The sequence below is a fragment of the Sturnira hondurensis genome, unplaced genomic scaffold (genome assembly GCF_014824575.4).
Source record: "Sturnira hondurensis isolate 20B ecotype Veracruz unplaced genomic scaffold, ASM1482457v3 Scaffold0025484, whole genome shotgun sequence".
Classification (NCBI taxonomy): Eukaryota; Metazoa; Chordata; class Mammalia; order Chiroptera; family Phyllostomidae; genus Sturnira; species Sturnira hondurensis.
Genome location: NW_028098115.1, coordinates 566,450 through 594,159, shown reverse-complemented (window position 1 = coordinate 594,159; position 27,710 = coordinate 566,450). Strand labels below are relative to the sequence as shown.

The 27,710-nt window shown below is 45.7% G+C and overlaps 3 protein-coding genes and 1 non-coding gene across 4 annotated transcripts; 1 reads left to right on the top strand and 3 right to left on the bottom strand.

Moving 5' to 3' along the window:
• Positions 1-998: 998 nt before the first annotated feature.
• LOC118982697 (U6 spliceosomal RNA) lies at positions 999-1,102 on the bottom strand. Its single transcript, XR_005065585.1, has one exon. It is a non-coding gene; the product is annotated as a U6 spliceosomal RNA (small nuclear RNA).
• Positions 1,103-12,320: 11,218 nt separating this feature from the next.
• LOC118982637 (ribonuclease 7-like) lies at positions 12,321-12,858 on the bottom strand. Its single transcript, XM_037039786.1, has one exon. It carries the CDS (start codon positions 12,803-12,805, stop codon positions 12,335-12,337), a length of 471 nt encoding a protein of 156 aa, XP_036895681.1. The 5' UTR covers positions 12,806-12,858; the 3' UTR covers positions 12,321-12,334.
• A 7,363-nt stretch (positions 12,859-20,221) lies between these two features.
• RNASE13 (ribonuclease A family member 13 (inactive)) lies at positions 20,222-22,567 on the top strand. The gene is made up of 2 exons (XM_037039807.1): positions 20,222-20,793; positions 21,158-22,567. The coding sequence occupies exon 2, from the start codon at positions 21,166-21,168 to the stop codon at positions 21,625-21,627; it is 462 nt and encodes a 153-aa protein (XP_036895702.1). The 5' UTR covers positions 20,222-20,793; positions 21,158-21,165; the 3' UTR covers positions 21,628-22,567.
• Positions 22,568-23,313: 746 nt separating this feature from the next.
• On the bottom strand, positions 23,314-24,837 carry TPPP2 (tubulin polymerization promoting protein family member 2). Its single transcript, XM_037039808.1, has 3 exons — positions 24,665-24,837; positions 24,271-24,424; positions 23,314-23,502 (listed from the first exon to the last, which is right to left on the bottom strand). Exons 1-3 carry the CDS (start codon positions 24,835-24,837, stop codon positions 23,314-23,316), a joined length of 516 nt encoding a protein of 171 aa, XP_036895703.1.
• Positions 24,838-27,710: the final 2,873 nt, after the last annotated feature.

Genomic DNA, 27,710 nt, shown 5'->3' with positions numbered 1-27,710 from the left:
TACTATTGAGTAAATTATATTCCTATGTTGCTGACAGTAAGTGTGTTGCAACAATTGTCAAGGGAAGGAGGAAATGACTTAAGCTGGGGGATTTGATTTGGCTACAGCCTCTCAGGTCTGTGTCAGTGTGTTAGGCCAGACCCAGCATCTCCATCTCTGGGGTTTGTGTAACTTTACCATCTTTAAGATAAAATGCTCCTCAAAGTGGCAAAAATCACGTAGGCTTCTAAGAACTGCATCGCCAGATGGGAAACTTCTGAGAAGCTTGTCCCTCTGCTTCCAAGATGGAGCCTGGGTCACCAGCAGAGCTCGCTCTTTCCAGGGTGGGTATCCCCTCATCCCCTCATCCCCTCTCCTCCCACAAAGTTAGTAGTTGATTCTTGAACCCAGGAGAACATTATCCAGCAAGCGGTTGACTTGGGCCCCAGGGGGCAATTATATTTATCCAGGAAGTCATTTCTCTTTAGCAGGCCCTCAGCAGAGCCTCTCCCATTGGGATGGGAGGATTACCAAGTGGTTGCTCATTAGCAGTGGGAGAGCCAAGCTTTGGAGCGAGGGGGTGGGGATGGCAGCAGGAGCCAAGGCTGGCAGAAGCATTGGTGCCCACCGAGGTGATTGACCACAAACTTTGCAAGCTCTGAATCCAAGTAAGTTGTCAACATGCTTTCCCTCAAGTAGGTGCTGACCCGGCAGCTGGCCAGCCCCACTCAAGGAGGCCTGGGGAAGGGGTTTCTTTGATTGTGTAGTTGATCCTCATCATTCACCACAAGTCTTCCCAACTGCTACAACCTCAGGGTTGTTTTATCCATTAAGCAGTAAAGGCTCAGTGCTTAGTGTCTGGGAAGTTTTTCACGAGTCTAGCGTATTTGAGATGGGAAAAAAAAAATCTTTGCTCCAATACTGGAAAAGTCAACTGAAAAAATCAAATTTAACGTATTTACTCCCCAGCTAGCTACCACAGTAACACAAAGTTGATTTGTTTGATTATTTATGTATCTATTTTTGTGGAAAGCTTCAGGAATTTGTGTGTTGTCCTTGTGCAGGAGCCACGCTCATCTCTGTATCATTCCAACTTTAGTACATGTGCTGCCGAAGTGAGCGTGGTTTTGTTTATTTTGAAATTTGGCACACATAAGATGTTTATTGCTTTGTAGAGCCATCTTAGGTTAGATTTTTCTTATTTTACAGGAATTCACAAGTGCCACGATGGCAGAAGGAACAGTGCTAATCATAAGTGTCTGTAGTCAAATAATTTCAGAAGTAAGGCTTATTAAAAATAATTTCAGATGCATTTTAATAAAAATGCTACTGACTGAGGAATGTATGTTTTATATATTCAGTGTGGCGTGATGAAATGTTAAAGTGCCTAGTATGGCATGGTGGTATCGAACATGGCCCTAGACATAATATGCACCATACTACTTGAGGGCCATGCCAACACAGGGCTCTGCAACAGCAACAGAAGGAAAACAATAGTACTAAGCACCATTTATGAACATATAATATGTACTTGGCACAGTGCTGGTTAATAGCTAGCCTTAAAAAAGTGCTTTATGTATGCCAAGGCATTATGCTTTATGTATAATTTTATATACAGAACAGTATTATGTGACCCATGCTATTATCCTCACTTTACAGAAAAGGAATCTGAGGCTTAGAGAGGTTAAAGTCCCAGATTTAGTAAGTGGCAGGGTCGGGACTGAAAATGGGGTAGGTCTGATTCCAAAGTTATGTTGTCTCTTTCTGCCACACTGCTTTCCCATTTACTAATGGTTACCTTATGGGCTGGCAGTCACCTTGTGACCAAATTCTATTCTTTTTTAAAAGATTTTATTTATTTTCAGAGGGAGGGGAAAGGAGGGAGAAAGAAAGGGAAAGAAACACCAATGTGCGGTTTTCTCTCACACACCCTCAATTAGGGACCTGGCCTGCAACCCAGATATGTGCCCTGACTGGGAATTGAACTAGTGACCCTTTGGTTTGCAGGCTGGCACTCAATCCACTGAGCCACACCAGCCAAAGCCAAATTCTATTCTTTTTTTAAAATTTTTATTTTAATAATTTTTTTATTTAATTCTTGTTCAAGTACAGCTTTCTGTCTTATATTCCCAACCCTCAAATTCTGAGTGCCACCCCCAGGGAGACTGTCAGACTTCATCTTGCATCTAGCCTTCTGGTGGTGAAACGGGAGTCCTGGAGGAGCCGGGCTGGTGCAGGATGGGTCAGGGCCACCACAAGGGACCAGGAGGGACTAGGGGGAAATGAGGTGCACGTTTTCTAAACCTCAGCTTGGGTTCTGCATGAGGTTGTCCACCTGGTCCCTCAGTGGAGGGCCAAGGCTGTGTAGGAGGACAGGACCAACTATGACTGATGAGCTGAAAGCTATGCTGCTCTGATAAGGTATTTATGATTGGGCATGAGAAGAACTGCTGCTGGTGCTGTTTCCTGTCGGTGCCAAGGCTGAACCAGCCTGGGATGTGGAAGCCCTGAAGTATAATTCACGAAGAGAAAAGCTGAATGATGGTGTAACATTGGCTTCAGGAGGCAGGTGGCTGCTCGTGGTATTCTGTTTCTTTGGGCACAGCACAGAAGATTGTCAGCTGTCTGCCAAACGGCTCGCACCTCCATGAGATGGACCATGTGGGGCCAGGACGGGTGACTGGAAGGAGCACCCCTAACAATGGAGTACGCCGAAATCCCCGCATTTGACCAGCTCTGGCTATGAAACATGACTGCAATGGCAATTTAGAAATGAGATCAAGTTTGTGAATATTTAGCTCCCCAGTTAATTTCTGAGTATATAGAGCCATATTCCTGGGAGAGAGAGAAGAGGGAAAAGAAGAGAATAGTGCAAATAGGATGGAAGTTTAGGAAGGTTAGAGGTAAGCTCAGGCTGGCAAAGCCCGGAGCATAAAAAGGATGAGAGGACTGCAGGGCAGTGTCCTGTTCCTGACTAACTCTGGAGAACAACCGGGCTACCTGCCTGTTTTCTTTTTTAAAGTATATTTTATTGATTGTTATTACAGTTGTCTGAAGTTTTCCCCCTTTGACCTCCTTCTGCCCTGTACCCCCCTTCCCTCCAGCAATCACCTGCCTTAGTTCATGTCCGTGGGTCATGCACAGAAGTCTTCTTGGCTCCTTAATTTCATATACTGTTCTTAACATCCCCCTGTTTTGTACCTACTGATTATGTTTTTTAATCCCTGTACTTTTCCTCCCATTCTTCCCTTTCCTTCTCCCAGCTGATAACCAAATGGTCTCCATACCTGTGATTCAGTTCCAGTTCTGGTTGTTTAGTTTTGTTTTTGGTTTTCTTTTTGATAATTGTGAATTTGTTGTCTTTTTAATGCTCATAGTTATGATCTTCTTTTTCTTAAATAAGTCTCTTTAACATTTCATATAATAAGGACTTGGTGATGATGAACTCCTTTAGTTTTACCATATCTGGGAAGAACTCTGCCCTTCCATTTAAATGACAGCTTTGCTGTTGTAGACCGCTCTGCCTGGTTTTAGGAATTGTATCCCGACCTCTTGTGGCTAACGGTGGGGGATGACCTTTGGAATGCGAGCCGCAGGAGACAAAGCTTGTCTCTGGTAGCAAACGCTGCCTCAGTTTCCTCTCCCTGCCCCCAAAGCTTGGTCGGAAGTCAATGATGGGTAAGACCCCTCACAGGGGGGGCGGGGGGGCAACCTAAGCCAGACTCAGTCACTTGGGAGGCCTTCATGGAAGGACTTGGGGGCTGCAACAAAGAGCAATGGACTCTCTCCCTGCCCCCCCCCTTTGTCAAAGCCTGAGTCCCCACATTCTCTGGGAGATGTGCTTCCTGGCTCTAATCCCCTTAAGCCTGAATACCTGTTGGGGAAAGGTGCAGCTCCTTGCCTTGCTAGAGCGTGTCCTGGGGAAGAATCTAGCATCACAAAGACTTCCTGATAAACCTGTGAAATCTGCTCTGCTAAGAGTGTTTTCATTCATATGATAAGGGTCTGAGAGGATATGAGTATGTCTCTCAAAGTTTCTGCAACTCTCTTCCTGACAGACATTGACTCAGACTAAGCCCTCAGATTTCTTTGAAATGTTATCTACTGTTTGATCCTTGCCACCCTCTATTCCTGTGTATTACAACCCAATAAAAGGCTATGGAGGAGGGCGCTCGGGGCCTTTTTCTCTTCGGAGAAACTGGCCGCTGCTGGTCTTTGTCTCCCCTGAGAAACTGGCCACTGCTCACTTCTCCCCACCAAACAGATCTCATCATGTCTCGGCTGTGTTCGTTCTCATCCGTGGCACTTGGGGGGACTTGTGAGAGAAGTCATCCCCACACTTTGCTAGATAATCTTGGTTGTAGGTCCTTGCTTTTCATCGCGTTGAATACTTCTTATCAGTCCCTTCTTGCCTGTAAAGTTTCTTTTGAAAAATTATGGGAACTCCTTTGTAGGTAACTCTCTGCTTTTTTTCTTGCTGCTTTTAAGATTCTCTCTTTAACTTTTGGCATTTGAATTATGATGTATCTTAGTGTGGTCCTTTTTGGGTCCAACTTGTTTGTAACTCTCTGTGTTCCTTGGACTTGCATGTCTATTTCCTTCACCAAATTAGGGAAGTTTTCTTTCATTATATTTTCAAGTAGGTTTTCAATTTCTTGTTCTTCCTCTTCTCCTTCTGACATCCCTATGATTTGGATGTTGGGATGTTTGGAGGTATCCCAGAGTCTTCTTATACTATCCTCGATTTTTTATTGAATTCTTGTTTCTTCTTTTTGTTCTGGTTGACTGTTTATTTCTTCCTTATGTTACAAATTATTGATTTGAGTCCTTGCTTCCTCCCTTTCCCTGTTGGTTTCCTATAAATTTTTCTTTACTTCACTCAGTGTAACCTTCATTTCTTTCTTTATGTTATTGCCATACTCAATGAATTTTTTGATTATCAGTGTTTTGAACTCTGCATTTTGTAGGTTAGCTACCTCCATTTAATTTAATTTTTTTCCAGGGTTTTGTTCTGTTCTTTCATTTGGGCCATATTTCTTTGTCTCCCTAATTTGGCAGCCTCCTTGTGTTTGTTTCTGTGTATTCAGTAGAGCTGCTTTGACTTCCATAAAAGGAACCCATCTGCATGATTGTGGCTTCTTTTAATCCTTGGTTGTTGGACTTCTACATAGTTCGATTTTCTGACAGTTTTGGTTGTTATTTGTTTTGAGATTTAGTTGTAATTCTTTTTGTGGTTGTGTGAGGAGGTGAAGTGTGTCTACCAATGCCTCCATCTTGACCAGAAGTCCAGTGTCTCTTTCCTTCCTTCCTTCCTTCCTTCCTTCCTTCCTTCCTTCCTTCCTTCCTTCTTTCCTTCTTTCCTTCTCTCTCTCTCTCTCTCTCTCTCTCTCTCTCTCTCTCTCTCATGTGAAGGAACTGCCTTGGCCTCATGATTATCTTATTTTCTTCACTTGATTCCTGAAGAGAAATACTGGTCAGAGACACACCAACGGAGAGAAAGTTAAGAAAAACCTCATCACCCTGTCCAGGTGACTCAGTTGGTTGGAGCATCATCTTGTACACCAAAAGATTGCAGATTCGATTCCCATTCAGGGCAGATACCTGGGCTGAGGGTTCGATCCCCAGTTGGGGCATATAAGGGAGGCAACTGATGGATGTTTCTCTCTCTCATTGATATTTCTTTCTCTCTCTCCCCCTTCATCTCTCTCTAAAAATCAATAAATATATTCTCAGGTGAGGATTTTTTAAAAAGTAAAATTAAAAAAGAAAAGAAAAACTTCATTAAGGCCAGTGTACTCCTGCCCTAGGCTGAATGCTGATGTGTGTCCAGAGTATACAAAGCCACAAGATAAATCTCTCTTAATTTTACTAAAAGTATTTTTTGAGGAGAGAAAGTAAAGCATTATTTTTACATAAAATAAGACTGTATGATGGAGTATTCTGAAATATTCAGCTTGTTTTTTTCCTTTACAAATTATAATTTACAACTTTTTTTGTCTGACCTTGAGCCTTACTTTATCTACTCTTGGCTAGGAATTTTTTGGCAAGGAAAGTGAGGAAGAGCTTGTCTTCTTTGTTTAAATATTTTGTTCTGTTATGTTAGTCAGTCTTGCTCCATCCATCACAGGTTCTGCCACTCAACATTTGACGCCACAGTAATAAATATAAAAGATAACACCTCTCAAACTTTTCCTACATGCTAGCCACTGTGCTAAATGCTTTATATATAGTCACATTTAATCTACAATATATTCCTATGAAGTAGGTTACCTTTATGTAGGTGAGGAAATTCCCATCTCCCTAAGTCAAGAGGACTTTTCATCATAGTGAATATCTCCATTGTGGATAGACATCTTTCCTTATCTCCCCTCTTATGAACTGTGGACCTCCTACAAAGCCTTATTAGTGATATTTTCTCATGTCCCTGTGGCTTCATGGATTCTCCCAAGCTTACTGGCTTTGGAGTCCTGCACAGGTAAACATTCTGTTAAGAGCTGTAATTGCTCTATCTACCTCTGCATGGTGAAATGAGGGTTGGAGGAGGACTTTAAAAGAGTAAGGGTTTGAACTCTTTGAAGCTCTTTTGGAGGCCCAGTTCTGTGGGGACATAGGAGAAATGTGATAAAATGGGCTAAGGCTCTCTTAAAGAGCAGGCTTCCTGGATGTTGTTGCTACTGGTATGTTTTCTGTGGCCATGGCTCTAGGGTTATCCCTTAGAGCCATGGACACCATGAAGAGGGCCATATGAATCAGCGTGAGAAGGGTCCTGATCTCAAGAAGCAGGACCCTTCTCACGCTCAAATTAAATGGAGGTAGGTTGGCTACCTCCTTAAGATCAGGACCCTTCTCACTTACATTGACTCAGTTGGCCCTCTTCATAGTGTCTATGGTTCATTTACTCCAGAGTGTGGAGACTTTGTGGGAACCAGTGTCAAGTAGAAAAGTCTCCTACCTAATCTGCCTCAGTCTCACTCCTAGGAAAGCTAACTCATTGTGTGGTAGGTAGTTAGACAGACATGAGCAGAGCAAGGAAGATGGGCCAGGTACAGAAGCCTGCCAGGGCAGAAAGCCCTAGGTGCCTAGCAATAGGGAAAACTGGAAAAACAAGGTCCTTGCCCCTGGGGTAACCTTTCCTCCCCTAGAATATCACTGATCAGGAGGTTTAGACCCCTTGACCTTTCATATCACTGGTCACGTGGTTTGGACACTCCTCTGAACTTTCCTCCACTGGCATGTTGCTAGTTATGCAGGTTAGACCCCTGTACAGGGGGAACAAACAAGTGAGCTAGAGAATAGCCCTTAAGCATTAAGCCCCCAGGACAATGAGGTTCTGACCTGCATCAAATACATTTAGACTTCAGTTGTATTTCAACTCCAGGCCCAGAAAAGCAGTAAAACCAGACAAGCAATACCACGGATGACATCAGGACCGGCTATTTTGACTAATGAACCCCTGCTCTGGCATCACCCAATCAGTAGAGACCATGATCCTGAGTGGGCACACCCGAAAAGCTGATATTCTACTGGGATCCTTCCCTGAGACCTCCAGATAAACACCCTCACACCCTAGGACCCAGTGTGGCTCTGTCTAGGGAGCAGACCACCTTTTCCCACCCCATTGCCCCCAGGCACATTTTCCTTGCCTCTCTTTCCCCTAGGTTCCAGGGGCCCTTCTTTTGCTCTGTAACTTGTTTCCTAAGCTCATTTCTTCTACCACTCGCTTCTTCTAACTCTGTGACTTTCTTTTAAAATAAATTTCCTCTTACAGTTTGAGTCTTGGCTCTGAATTCTTTCCTAGCCAGAACTGAAGTGCCGAGGTTGCTAAACCAAGGTCTGGTCTGACTCCACCAGTCTAACAACTGGTGCCATTCTTGTCTCCAACAATTCTAGCTCCAGTTCTTAGTTTTTTAAAAACAGATTTTTAAAAATTTATTTTCTAAAGAGAGAGGAAGGGAGGGAGAAAGAGAGGGAGAGGAACATCAATATGTAAGAGATGTGGATTGGTTGCTTTGCTTCTTGCTCATTCCCAGCCTGGGGACCCAGCCTGAAACTCAGGCATGCCTCCTGACCAGGAACCAGACTAGCAACCTCCCAGTTTTCAGGCCAGTGCCCAATCCACTGGGCCACACCAGCCAGGGCTAATTTTTTTTTAAACGGGACTTTATTTCTGTTCCTAAGGGCCAGGCTGAAATAATTCATTAAAGCTTGCTACACAAGGTGGGGCAATACTTCCCTAGATACCTTCTTCCCTTCTTTAAGCTTCCACCTCCAGCAACAGAAAAGTCTCACAACTGATCAGTCTGCTCTTCCTATTTTTCAGTTTACAGATAGTAATGCATCAGGTTCAGCCAGTGCTGATGTTTGGCTCAAATCTATTATTTATTTTGGACCTCAGCTTTGACCTTTGGGAGGCTGTGTAGCCAAATGCCTATTTCAACATTATTGCTGGCATTCCTAAACTTGGCTGTTTTCAAGATTATGTGAAGGAATAGGTGACTAATCAGTTAAAGCATCGGTAATGAGAAAAAGTCAAGTCATTTCAATTTATTACTAATATCTGAATAGTCACTGTCAAATAGTAGCTAGAGCATTCTAGGTGAAGCTTGGAGTGAAATTTTTCATATAAACTTTTAAAAATGTTGAAATTCTATCACTCAGTGGAAGTATAAATATGTATTATTTTAAGAAAAATGCTGTAATGAATTAATGGTTATGAAATCTTACGTTGGACACAAAACAATTACTAAGAATTTTCATTTAGTTAAAAACTAGGAAAATTAGCTCTGGCTGGTGTAGCTCAGTGGATTGAGCGCGGGCCTGCAAACCAGATGATCGCGGTTCGATTCCCAGTCAAGGCACATGCCTGGGTTGCAGGCCGGTTCCCTGCAGGCCAACTTCCAGCAGGGGACGCACGAAAAGCAACCATACATTGATGTTTCTCTCCCTCTCTCCTTCCCCTCTAAAGATAAATAAATAAATAAAATCTTAAAAAAAAACCTAGGAAAATTAGTTGACAATATAAATGATAGAAGAGAGTGTATTGGCTGGATAACTTTAGAAAGAATCTTTGTTACTTTTTGATCCAGAAGTATGTATAACAATTTAATAAATAATACAAGAACTATTTTTTAAAGATTTATTTTTTAGAGAGGTGAAGGGAGGGAGAAAGAGAGGAAGAGAAACATCAACATGTGGTTGCCTCTTGCATGCCCCCTACTGGAGCCCTGACCCACAACCCAGGCATGTGCCCTAGACAGGGAATCGAACCAGCGACCCTTTGGTTCAGAAGCCAGCACTCGTCCACACAAGTACTATTTAACAAATAGTACAAGGCAGAATAATAAAAGTTAGATCATAACATAATTCCATCTATAATTTCATCATATCATAATCTTTGTAGAATTAATTGCTATGTTAGCCCTTATCATTGTCAAATAAAATAATCCTTAAGGGCAATACTTTTTAGGAGGATTTTTTAAATCAAGATATAATTTACATAGTGAGTACACAAATCTTAAGTGTATAGCTCAATGAGTGTTCACAAAGTAAATATATCCAGACCAAGTAAGACAACGTCTAGCTTACCTTTTACCCCTTCCCAAGGTACTTTTTATCTTTGTCACCACAGATTACTTTTTAATTATGTTTAATTTTTGGTTATTTAATACTGTTTAGGTCAAGAGTCTTTCATGAAAAAGTCCCCTTCGGGCCCTGGCTGGTGTGACTCAGTGGGCTGAGTGCCAGGCCTGTGAACTGAAAGGTGGCCAGTTTGGTTCTTGGTCAAGGAACATGTCTGGGTTGTGAGCCAGGTTCCCAGTGGAGAGCATGCGAGAGGCAACCAGTTGATGTTTCTGTTCCTCTCTTCCCCATTCCCTAAGAAATAAATAGTCTTTAAAAAATTATATAAGTTATTTGGAAATTCTTCTCATTTTGAGAGGGTGCATGAAGGGCATAATCTTAACAAATTCAAAATTTTGTGAGGAGGGTGTCTTCAAAACCGTGATATCATCAATAAAGAATATACGAAAAGTTGTGAAAAAAGGAGAAAATGAAGAAAAAAAATCAGCTACTCCCAAATATCTTGTACCTTAGTTGAAAATCTATTTGGAATGTTAAATGTATAGGGTTGTAACCATAGGATACACAGATTTTATACTCAGCCACTTGGCCACAGTGTACATTTCATGTACCTCTTTTTTCAATCTTCTGATGTAGTTAGTGCATCTCTACTTTCAAGACTTACCAACTTATTGGCCCCACTCCCTGCTTGAATCATTCAATATGCTTTTCTTTCCTCCTCTTTTTTTGGATCATCCCTTCCCCACCTTCTCTCCTCATCATTTCAATCCACCCAGCCCACCTAACAGGACTTGCCTGCAGTCTTGTCCTCAAGCTGATTCACGAACATCATACCAGCAGAAGAAGCCCCCAAGGAGAACCGAGTGCAATGTTTGTCTTGGTTGGCATGTTTCCCAAAGGTGGATGTGACTGGACAAGGATATTTCTGTTACTACCACCATGACTACTACTAGCTCTTATTGTTGAATGCCTAGCAGTGCCTGAGGCTGACTAAGGCTTTGTAAATGTCTTTTCTAAGTCTCCAGGAATCCTGTTGGGTAGGTGGTATTACTCCCATTTTTCTATGCAGAAACACAGCTGCAGACAGGGTCAGTAGTTGGCTCCATGTCACATGGCCATGACTCTCTGAGCTCAAATTTACACCCAATTCTATCTGGCTCCAAAGCTTCCTCTAACTTTAGTAAGAGGCAAAGGAGCACTGAAATTGTTAGGAGACTTCCCAACTGGGTGCTGAAGGAGGGCAGATACAGGCCTGGTGCCATTTGTCTGGGATTGAGATAAAGGGCGAGAGGTGGGCTGGTAAGGGTCAGAGCTGCAGGCAATGTGGGAGAGGCTACAAGGTCCAGGCAACGCAAAGCCATAACTTCTTCATCTCTGCTCAGCAGGGAGGGAGAATTGGTATCTGCAGCCCAAGGGGACAGGGAGGTAGTGCTTCTCCATCTCAACCCCAACTGCCGGGCTGACTGCCAGAGTGGAGAGCCAGGGAAGCACCAAAGCAGGAGAGATGGTTATCAGGAGGAAGGAAGCTCTGGCAGCTCCTGTCAGCCTGTTTGTGACAAGTAGGCTCTGGGCCACGGAAGTCCCTCGAGGTCAAGGGAAATGTGACCTGAAACAGAAGGCTGAAGCCGGGATACTCCCCTTGCTGTATGCCTTCAGGCCAAGGGGATCTAGCCAGAGACAGGCCCAGGGTCCAGGTTGGAAAAGCAGTGGGCTGGAGTAGGGGGAGGACAGGTGGAGAGGCAGAGAGAGAAATATGAGGATCCCTGGAGCACCACATAAACAGTCTCTTGGCTAGAGAAGTAATGACCTTTATTGAAGTCAACCCAGAGTAACTGGCTCTTCGGAGCTCTCAGGGTACATTTCTTCATGGGTGAACTCTTCTCTAGTTCTCTTGTCCCTGAAGAGGTCTCACTCCTGTATTTTTGCCCAGTGGTGAAGTAGAAAGTGCACTGTATGCAGAGGGAGGAGCCATAGGTTCAAGTCCAGGTGCTGCTATTAACCAATTTCACAGCTCTTTGATTAATTAAAATGCCTGAAATCTCAGTTTCCTCATCCCTAAAGAAGGCAAGTCATCAAGTCTATCTCACAAAGGTCTCATGTGGCTATACCATGAAAAGCATGAAATGCTATGAAGTGGTACTTCTTTGCAGAGGCCACTTCACTGCCACATCGGAGCTAGGCAGGATTTCTAGCTCTGTCCATCAACCCCATACATCCCTCTTACATTGGTTTCCTCCTGTTGTCATGCTACCATGACAACATGGGGCAGGGGAAAGATGAACAAGGCATGGACCAGAGAACCCCCACCCCTGAGTTTGCTCAGCCCCTCTTAGGTATAAGTCCCTAGGAAAACAGCAACAAAAAGTAAAAGGCCATCTCTTCTGGAGCTTAGCCTATCAAGGCATAGACCTCAGCTGTCCCTCAACTTCTCAGAAAAGCCTGAGCTAGCCTGGCTGGTGTAGCTCAGTGGATTGAGCGCGGGCCTGTGAACCAAAGGGTTGCTGGCTTGATTCCCAGTCAGGGCACAAGCCTGGGTTGCAGGCCAGGTCCCCCAGGGGGCGTGCAAGAGGCAACCACACATTGATGTTTCTATTCCTCTCCCCTTCCCTCCCTTCCCTCTCTCTAAACATACATAAATAAAATCTTTTAAAAAGCCTGAGCTAGGAAGGGCTCCAAGAAATGAAGGGAAGAGAACCTTCTGGGCATCGGAGGAGGAGCACACAGAGGCCTGGAGAGGAAGTTAAAGCCCAGCCCAAGAGTGAAGAAGGCTGGAAACCTAAAAGACTTTGTCCAAGTGCACAGGAACCAGGTGGAATTTTCCAGAGTCCCCTTGCTGGGGAGGGTCACAGGCTATAGTGTAATGAGCATGAAGTTTCTTCTCTTTGTAACTGCAGTTTGGGTACTTCCCTGAGGTGAGCCCACATTTGGTCAAAGACACTGGCCCTTTGCTCTGGTGGCAATTTTTATGGCCATTCTTGCAGGCTACGGGAGGGGTCTGGCAGGTGGCAGCCACACTGGAGAAGGATTCATGCAGGAAGGTATTGAGGCTCTTGCAGTGTTTTGTGTACTTGTTGATGTTGCCCATCGCCCTTTTGCATCCCTGGGGGCTGGGCTGCACGTGCTGAGTGTCAAACCACTGAGCTGAGGTCATGTGTTTGGGTTTGGCGCTGACTGGGACCTCGGCCACCCACAGCTCCAGCAGCAGGAGTAGCAGTAGAGGGCAGAATCCTACTCTAGATGGTGACATCTCTCTTGGGGGAACAGTCAGAATGGAGGCCTGGGATCACTGGGAACAGAGAGCAAGTGGTGAGCCTCCCTGTCCCTGCTCTTTCTAGCTAATCAACATCTCCCTCCCCTTCCTCCCCCTGGGTCTCATCCCTCCCCTCTGTTGTGCCACACCTACTGTGACCCAGCCCCTAACCCTACACGCCCATCTCCCACCCCTCATATTCCTATCTCCCTTCTTTCTGTTCTTCTTGCCTCACACTCTTTGTTCTATTTCCTCTCTCTCAAATACCATCCTGTTTGTGTCCCTATGTCCCTATCCCTTTCTCTGTCTCATCCCCTCCACGACCCATCCCCGTCTCCTCTGTGTCCCCATTTGTGTCTCCACCCCTGCCATCACTTTTCTCTTTTCCCTGCCTGTGTCCCCATCCCCTTCACACTGAGTCCCTCCTTTGTCCATTTGACTTCTCCCCGGAGTGTACTCCAATCTTGTCAGAACCCATCCCTTCTCTGCTCAGTCTCCTCACCCGTATCCTGTTGCCGGTCTTACCTCTTCACTGGGGCTTCCTGCTGCTGCTGCTGCTGCTGCTGCTCAGTGGCCTAGGATGCAGCTCCCACCGCTGGACCTCAGCTCTCTGAGGGCTTCTTCTCTCCACCTGACTCCTTAAGAGCTGGTCTGGGCTATGGTGCTGCTGTTGGGGGACGGTCTGGGGAGCTTTCCCGGATCAGGAAATGAATCAGGTGCATGCCTCTCCACCTACATGTGCCAAATAAGTCGATACCTATGGAGCTAATGTGCCTGCCTAAACTTGTTTGGCAATGAGGAAGCTTAAATCCTCACACTCAGACTACATTTGGCCCCTGGCCACATGTTTTTAAGGAGTCTAATAAAGCACCTGATCCAGGTGTCAACCCAAAATGAATTTCAGGGAGAGTTGTCATTTAGCTCCTCCTATATACACCTCTAGTTTATAATTCTGGGAACAACCAGTCACCATGGTGATAATTGCTTTTTTTTCTGACCTGAGATACAGCTAGAATAGCCCAGAAATTAGCTTTATATGGTTTCCTGTCATCAGGATCTGCTGCCTATCTTCTTGAGGAGATGAAGATGACAGGGAAGCGGACAAATTGTCAGTCAGGATGCCCAGCACCATCCCAACTCGGCGATGCCACAATGACGTATTCCTCTGGGCCCCTCACTTCCAGGTGGTGAGCAAGGCCACCTGGCATTACCTGAAGAAGGCACCCAATGCCTCTCACCCTTCACTCTTCCTCTCCCTACTTTATTAAAATTTGTAAAACTAAAGCACTATCTAACTTAAAAATGCTGTTGGTGGTGGTGCCTTAGGTCTTCCTTTACCTTTTATGTCCTGTTCCTGGGTCGTGACATCTGTGTGGGAAACTTGGGTAACTGCTGCTCTAGGGGCTCATGGGAGCTTGGCATAAAGCACTCAGGAGAACTGGACTGTGAGGCAGAGAAGCATCACTCTGCACAGTTAGGAGGCCTGGAAAACTGAGATGAACAGTATTTGTGCTTTCAGGATTCGCTTGTAAGTAGTGGGTGATTGCAGAATACTGAGTTCAGGTTCATGCATGTGGTAAATAAAATTTCATTCAGCCCCTATTACATGCCATAGTGCTTGGAATCTATTAGTGAGCAAAAGAGACAAAAATCCCTACCTCTGTGGCGCTCGCTTACATTCCATTGAGGGAAAGACAGTAAAAATATGTATGGAACTTTGCTCAAAGTAATCATTGCTAAGAAAAGAAGTAGAACAGGATAGAAGTCGGCAGACAGTAATTTTTAAATAGGGTCGTTGAAGTAGGTGATTCTGAGACAAAGACTTGAAGGTCCCAGAGTGAACTTGGGCTCACCTGGGGAGTAATGCTTCAAGTAAGGAGAACGGCACTGCAAAGGCCCTAAAACAGATGGGTATGACTGGGGGAACAGGCAGGTCCAGTGTGGCTGGAGCAGAAGAATGGTGGCGTCAGAGAGGGACCAGAGGCCAAATCGTGGCAAGCCTTAGAGAACGTTAGGACTGAGACTTCTGCTCTGGGCACAGTGAAGAGCCCTGGGAGAGTTCTAAGCAGAGGAGTAAAAGACCTATTTGTTTAAAGATCCCCTGGCTGTTGTGTGGACTGTAACCATAGAGAGGCCATGTAAACCACCTGGAATATAAAGATTGTGTTCCAGTCCAGAAGTTAGGGTTTGGGTGTTTGTTTCGAGTCCAGGTCAGACACGGTCATAGAAGGTGGGGAGTGCAGCTGTAGGTCGAGAACGTGGTGTTAGGGATGGGGAAACACCACTAGATGGCAACAGAGAACCAGGAGCAAGTTCACACAGGCCTCTGGCCTCTCTGGTTCACCCTCCCCTGAGGCCTTGGCTGTGGGGACAGCTTTTCACTGCTTTGTTAAGGTGTCTGAATCTTTGCAGTTTGAACTTTTGGGTAGAGAATTATGCTTCTGCTGCTGTAGAAATGCAAATGTGTGGAGATAAAATCCAAGGCTTAAAGCAGACTGTGCATAGAATGCAGATCAGCACAGTGCAGCCCTGGGCTGGAGGCTGGCGTTGCAGGAGGGGGTGGGAGACCAAGTGCTCATTTGAATTCCTTGCCAAGACTCCTCACTGCTCATTATTCTAGAGTGAGATGTCCCCAGACCACGACTTGTACTGCCCTCTTCCCTTGTGTTTCCCTGTCATTATAATTAACCTAGTTTGCTCTTCGACTCCATTATGCTAGATTCTCCAGAAGGCCGTCTTAGAGCTATGTGAAAGTAAACACAGCCCTACTGTGTCAGGTCAAAGGGAAGGGAGAGTGAAGGTTTAGGTTAGTGCAAGAAATTTGAGGAGTTGAACCTACCATCTTCACAATTCAAGCCAAAACCCTTACCTTGACTCAATTATTTGTATAAGGCAGGTGATTTTATTTGCCTAAACTATCCAGCTTCCAAGATTGGCTTCACCTTGGACTTGGTAAGATAATTTTGCCATTTTTCCTTCATTTTATGTATGCGGCAAGAAGAAAAGATGGAGGGATGGGGAGACAAGGTTAGAGAGAACAAAATAAGTCAGGCATCAAGCCAAGGGCTGGTCAGCGAGTCTGGCAGGAGGAAGAGGAGAAAATTTAGAGGACAGAAGACAAAATGGTGGGAGAGAAGATGGGAGGGAAGAAAGCCACTCACACGAGCAGCCTGTGTCCAGGGACATGAGGAAGCTAGTTCCCCAGCCTCCTTCTCATTTGGTCACCACAGTCATGCTCTTGGCCCAACTTCTTCCCAGACCACTGGTGCATGTGTGCGTGTGTGTGTGCTTTAACAGTCACCGCGGCGGGTGTTGTGAAAACCCCAGCAGTGCCAGGTGGACCTCTGCCTGTCTTCCCCACAGGACAACAGCTGCTGCTTCCTCTAGCCTGTGCTGAGAGGGGGTGAGGGAGGCTGGGAGAGAGGAGAGGGCTGGGCCTGGATAGGTGCCCTCCCTTCGGAGTCCAGCCTGTCTCCCTCCAGAGTTCTACACAGCCTCAGGATACCAGTGGAAAGCCCATGAGGGCTTTCCTCCAAGCAGGAGCAGATCTGAGTTCCCTTATCCTAACTTTGTTGCTCCTAGGGTAAAATAAGAGTAATGGGCTCATTTGGGTAAACGGGTAGAGTAAAACAAACAGCAAGTTGGGGTCAGATGTGGAACTTGCTTTGGGTCTTTGAATTCTCATGACCTTTTCTGGAACAGCTGTGGGTCTGGAGGAGGCAGAACTGACAGGAGGTTGGAATCTTTGGCTTCCAGGCCAATGTGTTTGGTCAAGCCAGGATGTAAGAGAGGGGAACCTGACCTGGGCTTGAGACCTCCCTCATGAGAGGCCACTGTCAGCTCCCCATTTATCTACAGAATAAAATGTAAATTCCTTAGCCTGATTTTCAAGGTCTGCTACAATTTTGTAAACCTGTCTTTCCAACTTTATCTCTGACTTTTCTTCCACTGAGCGCCTCAACCCTAGCCAGGCTGGTTTTCTCTCTTTTTTCAAATATACCTTTCATAATTCTCTTCATCTCACTTAACTGTTCCTTCAGACCCACCCTCAAGTTTCCAGGATAACCCTTCAAAAGTTGCTCTGATTCTCCCAATTCAGAGAGATCATTCTCATTTCTAAATTCGTGCACTTACTGTCTTTAAGACATATAATTTTCTACCTTGAATTGTTGGTTATTTCTTCATAGGGAGTTTTTGCTTTCCTCCAATTTAGACTGTCAATTCCCAGAAGACAAGGACCATCTGTTACATTTCTTTTGTACCTCCCACAGGACACAGTATAATGCCTTGCAGACAAGTGACCTTAACTCATTCAGCTTCTGGGTTAGAAAGCCTTCACTCTGGTCCTGAGTGATCCCAGTACCAGATGGGATCATGACCAATCCACAGCATTGGTTAGCAGACTGAGAAACTGACAATGCAGCTCCCAGACATCAACCCTGAGGTTGACCTGTAGCTATGACAAGAATTTGAGATGACTGAAACAAGCCTTTAGGTTTGAGGACAACCCAGGAACGGTCTGTGACACAGTACACTGTTGGAGCAATTTTAGTTGGACGGGGCAAAAAGGGGTACCACTGAGACTGAGGTGAGCTCACTCTGTGAAAAGTCTTGGGGGTTCCCCTCAATCATAGACAATCGTCCCTGCACCTGCCACTCTAGCCAGCTGTTCTAGAAATGCTTACCCTTGGGGAGGTGGGGAGAGAGAGAATATGTAGTTGGGTACATGCACAGGGTCACTTTTACAAGAAAAATAACTAAAAATTATTTCAATGGTGAACTATTAAGCAGTCCTTTTGATGGCAGAAAGAGCAATGCCATTACAAGCAAAATCTAACAAATAAGTCTGCCCTTGTTGGGAAATCGGATTCTCTCATTGGGCCAGGATTCTCAATCTCAGCAGTATTTACATTTCAGTTTGGACGATTCTCTGTCGTGGGAGATGTCCTGTGCAATGTTGGGTGTTGAGCAGCATCCCTGGCCTCCACCCACTGGATGCCAATAGCAGCTCCCAGCTGTGACAACCCAAAATGTCTCTGATGTGACCAAATTGCTTCCTGTCGAGAACTACCAAACTAGACTTGTGACCTTGAGCCAGCTGCTGAACATCTCTAAAACTTAGTTTCTTCATTTCTAGGATAATTCTTGCGTAGGTAAAGTCCAGTGTAATGGGGTAACAATTCCACAAATCTCAGACTTAGGGAGCAGATGAGACCATGACAAGGGTGTCAGAATGGAAGAAGTGATCCTATGAATCAATCCTCTAGGATAGGATTTTAAAAACCAGACCACCAGGACGGCAGTTTGAAAACCAAAGGCCCATCACCCATTCACTGCTTTTCCTGGCTCTGCGGCTCATGCCTTTGTAAAGTATACTCATATGTGTGTCTTTCCTTTTGAATTGTAAACTTAATTTGGACTGGATCTGACATATTGATCTTTGTATTTCCCCCTAAATTTGTCATAGTGCATTTCATATGATATTTTACAATTATTTAAAGATATTTTGGAGTAATCAACATGGGGCAGAGCTAATAATAGAAAGCTTTGTGAAGATGAATTTTAAGTCAGGTGTTCGATGGAGCTCTAGATTGGCAGAGTAGGGAAGGAGACAGGTCACTTGGCCCATTTGGGGAATGAAAGAGGCTTGGCAAATAAATGTTCAGTGAATTGGGGAAAAATGTGAGTTGGTGTGGAACCTAGGAGACCATCCCCAGTTATCCATTTAAATATTGTTTGTTAAAAGGCACTTTCATGCAGACCATCTCATTCTATCTTATAGCCTCAAGAGGTAAGAAAGGTATTAATCCCATTTTATAGAAGAGGAAATAGAAACTCATAAGTTATCTAATATCAAGTCCTGAACTCTTGCCTCTGCAGTGTGCTGTTCTATTTCTGTAATTGTGCATGCAGAGGTGAGTGGTGGTGGGCGGGTAGTATACGAAGAAAGAGAAAGACCAAGTTACATCCTTGAGCAAAAAGGGAAGAGATGGCATGTCTTGATGTAGGGACCACACAGTATAGTAAGCTTCCTCAAACAAAGACTTGAGTCAGCCAGATGCCAGTACCTCCGTGCATGGGCTACCGATCAGTGTTGGCTTGTGCACCAGCCTGAAGGACACAGATGGGCCACTTGCCTGTGTGAGATTTTCCCTCACTTGCTTGGCTCTGCACATTTCCCTGGAGAGGTCTTCGAAGTAGAGGCTTCTTGTGCATGGGCTCTTGTGCATGGGATGAGGCAGTGTTTCATCCCATGCACATGCATACAGGGTTTCTGGGATTTGTTTTCCTATGAGCCAGCTCAGTGGAATTCATGGGGGCAAGAGCATGAGGAGGAGGTGACATGAGCAAGGACATGGAGGTGGGGTGGGGCACCCTGGGGGAAGCAGGGTGCATGGAGATGCAGTTGGAGACATGGCAAGGGCCAGATCATGGGAGGTCTTATGTCCTCTGAGGAGTAGAGCCTTACCAGAGTTGCAGGGTGTGTGGTGTTCAGGAGACACAAGAGACCCAGCAGGGGAAGAAATAGGAATGGAAGAGACGGGTTCAGGAAAAGTTTAGATAAGATTTCTAGGGCTTCATGACCAATGGACTTAGGGTCATTTTGAATTCTCAACATGTGCCAGACCCTGGGCTAAAAGCTCTCGATATACATCTTAATGAGTCCTAATATTGCCACAAGGTGTAAAATATCATCCTCATTAATAGATAAAGAAACTGAAGTTTACAGTGTTTAGTAAACTCAGATTGATGGTGCACAGCCCATACACAACAGAGCAGGATTCAGTTTCTGGTCTGCTTTACTCAAAAGCCTCCTCACAGGTGCAGTTTGGGGGAAGGGGTGTAGGACCAGTCTCACATTTCTTGTACAGGTAACTGAGGAAGCTGAAATAGATGACAAGGAGGAGAAGCAAGTTGTGGAAAGGGGTTCAGTTTTATATTCACGTTTGTGCTGTCAGAGAGACAAGTTAGGGGGGCTATGAATGAGGAACACCAGTATGCCTCTCTGTATCTGCTGCTGAACTACACATTGGCCTTGGAGCACTCAGGTTTCTGTGGTCTGACTACCTGATCTCCCGAGAGGAAGCCCAAGACCTGGCTCCTATCCTGCAGGGAGACCAGGCGGAGAGGCCTGTGGAAGTCAAGGGCTGTGGCTGGAAGGCTCTTTGCTTCTGATGAGGGGCAGGTGTTGATGAAATGCGGAGTTAGGAGCCCAGCCCTTTGCCAACATGACAAATGGCAGCAGGGATCTGACCTGCTGGGCTCACGTGGCCTACACCGCCTCAGTCCTAACTATGCTGTCTAATCCAACCTTTGGACAAGTTTGAGGCTTCAGGGTCAGCAAGCAAAAATTTCCATATGTGCCCTGACTCCAAAAGGGCCTGAGGTTATCGGGGAGGGAATGGTGTGACTGTGTCATTGCAATTGTTGTGAGATGGATGATGGGGTCCGTGGGGGGTCCACACAGATGTCCTTGATTTTCAGTGCATCATTCTGGTGGGAGGTTTTTGCATGTGCGTGGGCTCTTGTGCATGGGATGAGGCAGTGGGAGACGCTCTGTTCCCTAAGGGTAGGGCATAAGGAGCCCTTTGTTCCTCAGAAACATGAGACTACTTTCCTTCTTACCTTCTGCAGGGGCAGGGCTTATGGACATCAAAGAAAGCCCAAGAATTTAGAGACCTCTCGCAAGGAGGTTGGAACTAAGTGTCCCTATGACACCAGAAAGGAGGAAACCAGACTGTAATGTCTCTTTCCTCCCACCCATCTGACCACCTCGGCACAGGGGCTTCTCAAACTCAGGGGACATTCCATCCTCCCAGACTGGTATTTATGCAGAAACCTTCCCAGCCTCTTCTCACCTTTGGGCTGCCCTCAGCCTCAGGCGAGAAGAAACCCTGCCTGCTGCCCTGCTCATCTTCCAGCCCCGTTCCTTCCTCCAGAGCAATCGGAGAATCATAGCTCAGCCTGTTCCTTCTACTGCCACTGTATCTTTTTACCAGAAGGGTTGACTGGGCCCATGGATAATCATGAAGAGTTACTCACCCAGGGACCAGTTGGATTTCTTATTCTGTAAGTGTTATAGCTCATGAACTGGGTGAAGCTGGGACGGAGTGGACCTACGGAAGAGGGGAATGGCTGAAGGGGGCTGATCAGCTGGGAGATGGTGGTTAAGCGTCTCCCCTCTCTGGGGCATGAGGTCTACGGCTGGATGATCTCTGAGGTACAGTCTGGCTCTTCAGGTGTAAGGGAAGGCATACGGGGACGGTTGGGGGAATGCTGGAGGCTCAGGGAAGAGGCAGACAGCCACTCTAGGCCCACCTCTGCCTCTAACCACCTTAACTTTACCAGCAGGAAGAATGGCACCAGCTGTGGCCTGGCTCCTGTTCCTCCAGCTTGTTCTAGAGCCAAATTTGTTTGTGGACATCAGTCTGCAGTCTGCCATCAAGGACTTCTATGACTTACACACTGACTATCCTAGGGTTAACTACCCACCAGGTTTTCGGGGCTACTGTAATGGCCTGATGGCCTATGTACGTGGCAGAAAGGAAGGCTTGTATTGCCCAAGGAACCATTATGTGATACATGCCCCGGAGACAGAAATTCAGAAGTTCTGCAAGCACTGTGAGAACTTCTGTGAGAATTACAATGAATACTGTACACTCACCCAGGACTCCTTCCCCATCACAGTCTGCTCTTTGGTTACCATGCAGCCACCCACCGGCTGCCGCTACAATGGCACCCTGACCAACCAAAGGCTCTACCTGCTCTGTTCCAGGAAGTATGATGCTGAACCCATAGGTATCATTGGTCTCTACTAGGGAAAGGAGATTTTCATTAAGAACCACCCATTACTGCCTACCACAGAGCAGCCTGTCCTCATTTCCAAAACTCTGATCCCTGGTACAAAGTTTCCTCCCTGATTTTGGAGGTAAGCAGGGTTCCTTCCTAAGAGACCAAGGAGGTAGGAAAAAATGTCCATAGCTTTGATCACACTGCCAAGTCATAACTGTCTTCTAGGCTCTTTCTAACTTGTTTACCTTCCCCCTCCCCCACCATCTTCCCTCTCCCACAGACAGTTCTTCCCACCCAAGAAGCTGACTGTATCCAGTTGGCAGTGACTGTCCATCCACTGGGCCAGATACTGAATCCTGGATGGAGGCCCAGAGCCTCAGCTCACACCATGGCAACAGGCACCCAGTTCAATATTTCAACTCCCCATCCCCAACATCTTTCTCTTTTCAGTCTTCCTCATTTCCCTACGGTTCCCTCCACTCACTCATCCGCACTATGGGTATCTCTAGCAATAGGAACCTTCCTGAGACCTTTAGGTTCATTTTAGCCTCAGTTCCCTGTCTGTTCCTCTCTACGAAATCACGTTCTTCACATAACATGTTCTTTTCTCCCTCCTTCCATCATGGAGCCCAGTGTCTCTCCCTAACCTTTCCAGCCTCCTTTTCCACAATTCTCACCTTGGTTCACTGTTAAGTTTCACATTACTTTCCCTGATCTATCCCCCTAGACATGCCTGCATCCTGTTCCTTCCCAAAGTTCCTCCGGATGATCCCCAAACTCTGGGATCTGCTGCTGATGAGATGGGTGATGTGGGCCTGGCTGTAGGTGCACAAGGTTTCAAGGCCACATCTGAGTTGTGTAAGGTGTAACCATTGGATGAAACTGAAGAGTACATGGGACCTGTCGGTACTGTTTTTGCATCTTCCTGTAAATCTATAATCATTAAAAAATAAAACGATAAAAAAACACACGGGGCTCAGTTCTGATTTCACTCCTTCCTCCTTAGTGCACTTTAACTACTGTTAACGTCCCAGAGACCACTCACCTGGGCTACCCTTAGCTGCATAGGATCTTCTGTTCCACATGAACCATGATGGAGGTGCAGTGGGGTAAAATTCACTTCCAGCTGAGGGTTGAGAGTGGGTTCTCCCTCCCCCCAGCTCTAGAACAAACTTGTAACGAATCAGGCTAAGTAGATCCTTGGCCCACCCTAGTTGGCCTCTATTTCTCCCCACAGAAAAACCTGGATTTCAACAGATGAGGAAGGTGGAGGGACAGGGGTCTGGCTGATGGTATCTGGATCATCCTCCATCAAATCAGGAATTGCTACTCCCCTTTGGCGAGTGTGTCTACATGGGGTGAATACCAGTAGTGTGTGTGTGAATGCAAATAGCAAGTACTTTTACCTCCACATCTGGTTCATCACTTATTTCCAAATATATTCCTCAGCCCTGATCAGCTGAGGAGAGTACTAACTTCTGGCTTGGAGGCATTAGGCTAAGCAGGGCAAAAGATGGAGAGCTGGAAACCCTGACATCTTGGACTTTCTTTTCTCTCCTACACCCTCTCTCTCTACACCCATGAGCCCAACCATCCCTTACCCTGGTTGAAGACAGAGCTCCTTAGCTGCTGCACAGAAGTTTATTGCTTCCCAAGGTCCATGGGGTTAAAGATGCAGGGTTGATGGCTGGCAGGCTAAGATGAGGCTCTCCCTACTTGCTGAACTTCTTATCATAGGTGCCAGCGCCCTTGTAGCCACTCACATAGCCGGAGCTGTCGGTCATGTTTTCCCGTCCTGCGATGCCTTTGCCCTTGCCACTCTCATCAAATCGCTCCTTGTGGGTACCAGTGTACTTGCTGGTGTCTGTCAGCCGGCTCACCCCACCCACAGTTGTTGCTTTCTGCAAGGCAGAGGATGATGGGTCTGATCCCTCTCCTTCCCCCTCCAGAGTTTTACCCCTTTTCTAAAGATGGCGTTTGATTCTTGCTCTACCTGTGGCATGGTGCTGTTTTCTCTGAGCCCAGATGTGGCTGTGGGAAGTAACTGTGGCAAGAGCTGTCCACCAGTGAGGGAAGAGGAGTCTGGTGTTTGGGAGTGAGTGGGCTGTGTGTGGATTTTTCTGCTTCCAGAAGAGTTATTTTGATGAGGCTATGGCCAGGGGACTTCAATCCCAGAGTCCATATGCAAAGTTCCTCCTACTGGGTAGGTCCTATTTGAAACCTACTGTAGTAGAAAGAACTTTTAGTAGAGAGGGGAAAAATGGGGAACAGAGAGGGATGAGAGGAAGAAAGTCAGGTATCAGACCTTATACAAGAGCAGGAAGAAGACTAGGGATCACATACCAAGTTCTCTGCACTCTGTCCACCAGTCCCTAGTTGCCTGGCTCAGATACTGGACACTTGAGAATGAGTCCAGATTTTGCTGTGAAAATAGCTGTGGACCTTGAGCAAGTCACTTTCTCTCTCTGGGCATAGATTCCTTGCCTCTGAAAGGGCCAGATGGTCTCTGAAGTCTATTCCAGTACCAAGAGTGCCCCAGAGGTGTTCTGAACTATCCCTACAGTACCTGTGTTGGCAGGCATTAGGGTCAGTGGAGGGTGGAAGAGGAGAAGCAGCAGCAGAATTTAGGGAAGTAGGGTCAAGTGTTAGGGATGAAGAATATCACTCACAGTAACACCAGTGGTAGCCGGATCCTTGCCTTCTATGAGTTTATAAACATTCTCCAAGGCTTCATCTGGGTTGTTACTCTTGAACCGCTTCTGGCCCAGTTCCTTCATTGCTTCCTGGAACTGCTGAAAAGTGATAGTTCGAGCATTCTTGGCCCTGGTTAGCCAGACAGAAATTCAGGAATTCTGAAACAGGAATTCATTACCTACCAAGGGCCAACCCTCCCCTTACTCATACTTGGTCACTGAATGCCTTGAGGACAGAGAATAAATAATGCCAGGTACCCAGTAGGTACTCAGTAGACCCATTACAAGTGCTTTATCACATAAACCCTTCCACGTCTCACAATCTTGTTTGTTCTACTCACAACCCCTACTCCCATCTTTGGTTCCTTACTTGACTTTACTGAACACGATGTCCACGTCGGTGGAGGTGACTATCTTGCCGTCCATGACGCCACAGTCTTTGCACAGCTTGGAGAAATTCTTGTTGTTCATTTCAGTGCCACTGCTTGATGATTCTCCGAAGACAGCAAACCGCTGGAATGTTTTTTCTGCTTCTGATGCCATGATCAGCTGGAGGCTGGGGAGGATGGTAGAGGAGGAGACTGAGGGGTGAGGGAGGAAAGGAAGGGAGGACTGAGGAGTAAAAAGGATGGGAGTTAAGATAAAATCTGAATCAGCAACAGATTGATTTCCCCTCTCACCCTCCTCCCTATTCCTCTCTTCCCTCTTTCCACCCACTGTTCCCAGCACTAGGGAAACTAGTGTGGATCCTACACTCTGAGAAATCACCACCCCCAACCATGTCCCCACTTTTGGTACTTGAGTGGCTGGATGGTGTCTGACCCTTCCCAGGCCTTGTACGTAAGTGTGTGTATATGTGGCAGTGAGGAGACAGACAGGGGAAGAGAGGGAAGCTTTTATGACCTCAGTAGATTTTATATGATGTCACCTCCAGCCCCAGCTATAACCCTAGCCTTGGGGGAGGTGTCTTTTGGTTTCCCTACCTTGCATTTTCATTGAACAAATGGCCAATCTTCTGATCTCTCCAGGTGATCAAACTTTCCTCATCATCCCAGCCCAACTTGACCTAGTTCTCTCGGTCCTGATCAAATTACCTTATAGAAAAAAAATTGCTCTGACTCTCAACAAAGGCTGAAGGGGACCCAGCGAAGGGGTTAATACAGACAAGTTAGCATAAGTCTAACATTGCTCTTCTTTTTGGTCTCCAGGCCCAGGCCAACTTGGAAGATCTCATTCGCTTTAGCAGACCGGCCTCAATAGGTGTTGTTCTGGGGCTCAACATGGAAACGGTCTTGGAGTGTAACAGATCTTGGTAGGCCAGGGTGAAATAGGTCAGGGTGAGGGTGAATCTCAGACTCTGAAAATCTTTCAGGTAAGTTTCCCTGTGGTGAAGGATATCCTTCCAGGGTTCCTCTATGGCCTTTTCTGTAGCTAGAAACCATATAGATGGATGAACTTCAGGAATCCTAACAAGAGCAGCTAGGTTGGAGATTTCCTTCCCCTTCCTATCTGATCAGTCACCAATTCCTATAAGTGTTTTTTCCTTGTTTTACATATCTGTTCCTTTTCATTCTTGTTACTCTCATGCATTTAATTTTTAAAAAATATATTTCATTGATTGTGCTATTACAGTTGTCCCATTTCCTCCTCTTTATTCCCTTCCAGATCCCCCTCCCACCCACATCCCCCCCCCCTTTAGTTCATGTCTATGGGTCATACATATAAGTTCTTTGGCTTCTACGTTTCCTATACTGTTCTTAACCTCCCCTATTTTCCACCTACCATTTATGCTGCTTATTTTCTGTATGTTTTTCCCCTCTCTCCCCCTTCTACTCTTCTGCTGATAACCCTCCATGTGATCTCCATTTCTGTGATTTTGTCCCTGTTCTAGTTGTTTGCTCAGTTTGTTTTCATTTTTGTTTTTGTTTTAGGTGTGGTTGTTACTAACTGAGAGTTTGTTGTCATTTTACTGGTCATATTTTTATCTTCTTTTTCTTACATAAGTCCCTTTAACATTTCATATAATAAGGGCTTAGTGATGATGAACTCCTTGAACTTGACCTTATGTGGGAAGCACTTTATCTGCCCTTCCATTCTAAATGGAAGCTTTGCTGGAGAGAGTAATCTTAGATGTAGGTCCAAAACTTACATGACTTGGAATGCTTCTTTCCAGCCCCTTATTACCTGCAAGGTGTCTTTTGAGAAATCAACTGACAGTCTTATGGGAACTCCTTTGTAGATAACTCTCTCCTTTTCTCTTACTGCTTTTAAGATTCTCTCCTTATCTTTAATCTTGAGTGATGTAATTATGATGTGCCTTGGTGTGTTTCTCCTTGGGTCCAACTTCTTTGGGACTCTCTGAGCTTCCTGTACTGCCTAGAAGTCTATTTTCTTTGCCAGATTGGAGTTCTCCTTTATTATTTGTTCAAATAACTTTTCAATTTGTTGCTCTTCCTCTGCTCCTTCTGGTACCCCTATGATTCGGATGTTGGAATGTTTAAAGATGTCCTGGAGGTTCCTAAGCTTCTCCTCATTTTTTTGACATTTTTTTCCTTCATTTTATTTTTGTTGAAAGTTTCTTTTTTCCTTGTGGTCCACACCATTGATTTGAGTCCTGGTTTCATTCCCATCACTGTTGGTTCCCTGTACATTTTTCTTTATTTCACTTTTCATAGCCTTCATTTTTTCATCTAATTTGTGATCATATTCAACCAATTCTTGAGCATCCTGATTACCAGTGTTTCAAACTGTGCGTTTGATAGGTTGGCTATCTCTTCATTGTTTAGTTGTATTTTTTCTGGAGCTTTGATCTTTTCTTTCATTTGGGTCATTTTTTTTTTTGTCTTGGCGCATCTGTTATCTATAAGAGGAAGAGCTTAGTTATTCTCCAGGGTGGTGCAACCCCCTTGGCTGTGTTGTGGTGCTGTATGTGGGGGAGGGGTCGGAGAGGAAACAATGCCGCTTGCTCCACTCTCTGCCAATTTTCAGTCACTTCCCTCGCTACCCACAAGCAAATTGGGTCGTTCTGGTGCTGATTTCTGGGTGTGTGGGCCTGTGTATATTCTAAGACCCTGTGGGTCTCTCCAACGAACTCTCCTTTGCTGGGAGTTTCTCCCCCTGCAGCCTCAACCCCCAAAGGTGTTTTCAATAGAAGGTTTGAGGCTTTATTCCCTCACACTGAAACTCTGGGTTGTGTGGTCTGTCTCGCTCCCGAGTTGTTCCTCCTGGTTTATCTGCATGCAGATGTGGGACCCATCCAGTCCACAACCTGCTGCCTTGTCAGGTCTGCCAGCAGGCACCTTGCCCACCAGCTGCAGCCTTGCCCACTCCTGTCCTCCAGCCACCGCCTTGCTGTGACTCTTCTCTGCCTGGCTGACCGTCTCCACCCCTCCTACCAGTCTGGATGAATGTTTTTT

Coding starts and splice junctions, on each gene's coding strand:
- LOC118982637 (XM_037039786.1), bottom strand. CDS start 12,805: ATGTCACCATCTAGAGTAGGATTCTGCCCTCTACTGCTACTCCTGCTG.
- RNASE13 (XM_037039807.1), top strand. CDS start 21,166: ATGGCACCAGCTGTGGCCTGGCTCCTGTTCCTCCAGCTTGTTCTAGAG.
- TPPP2 (XM_037039808.1), bottom strand. CDS start 24,837: ATGGCATCAGAAGCAGAAAAAACATTCCAGCGGTTTGCTGTCTTCGGA. Junction 24,425..24,664: donor ATCGTGTTCAGTAAAGTCAA/GTAAGGAACCAA, acceptor CTGGCTAACCAG/GGCCAAGAATGCTCGAACTA. Junction 23,503..24,270: donor CGGCTACCACTGGTGTTACT/GTGAGTGATATT, acceptor TCTGCCTTGCAG/AAAGCAACAACTGTGGGTGG.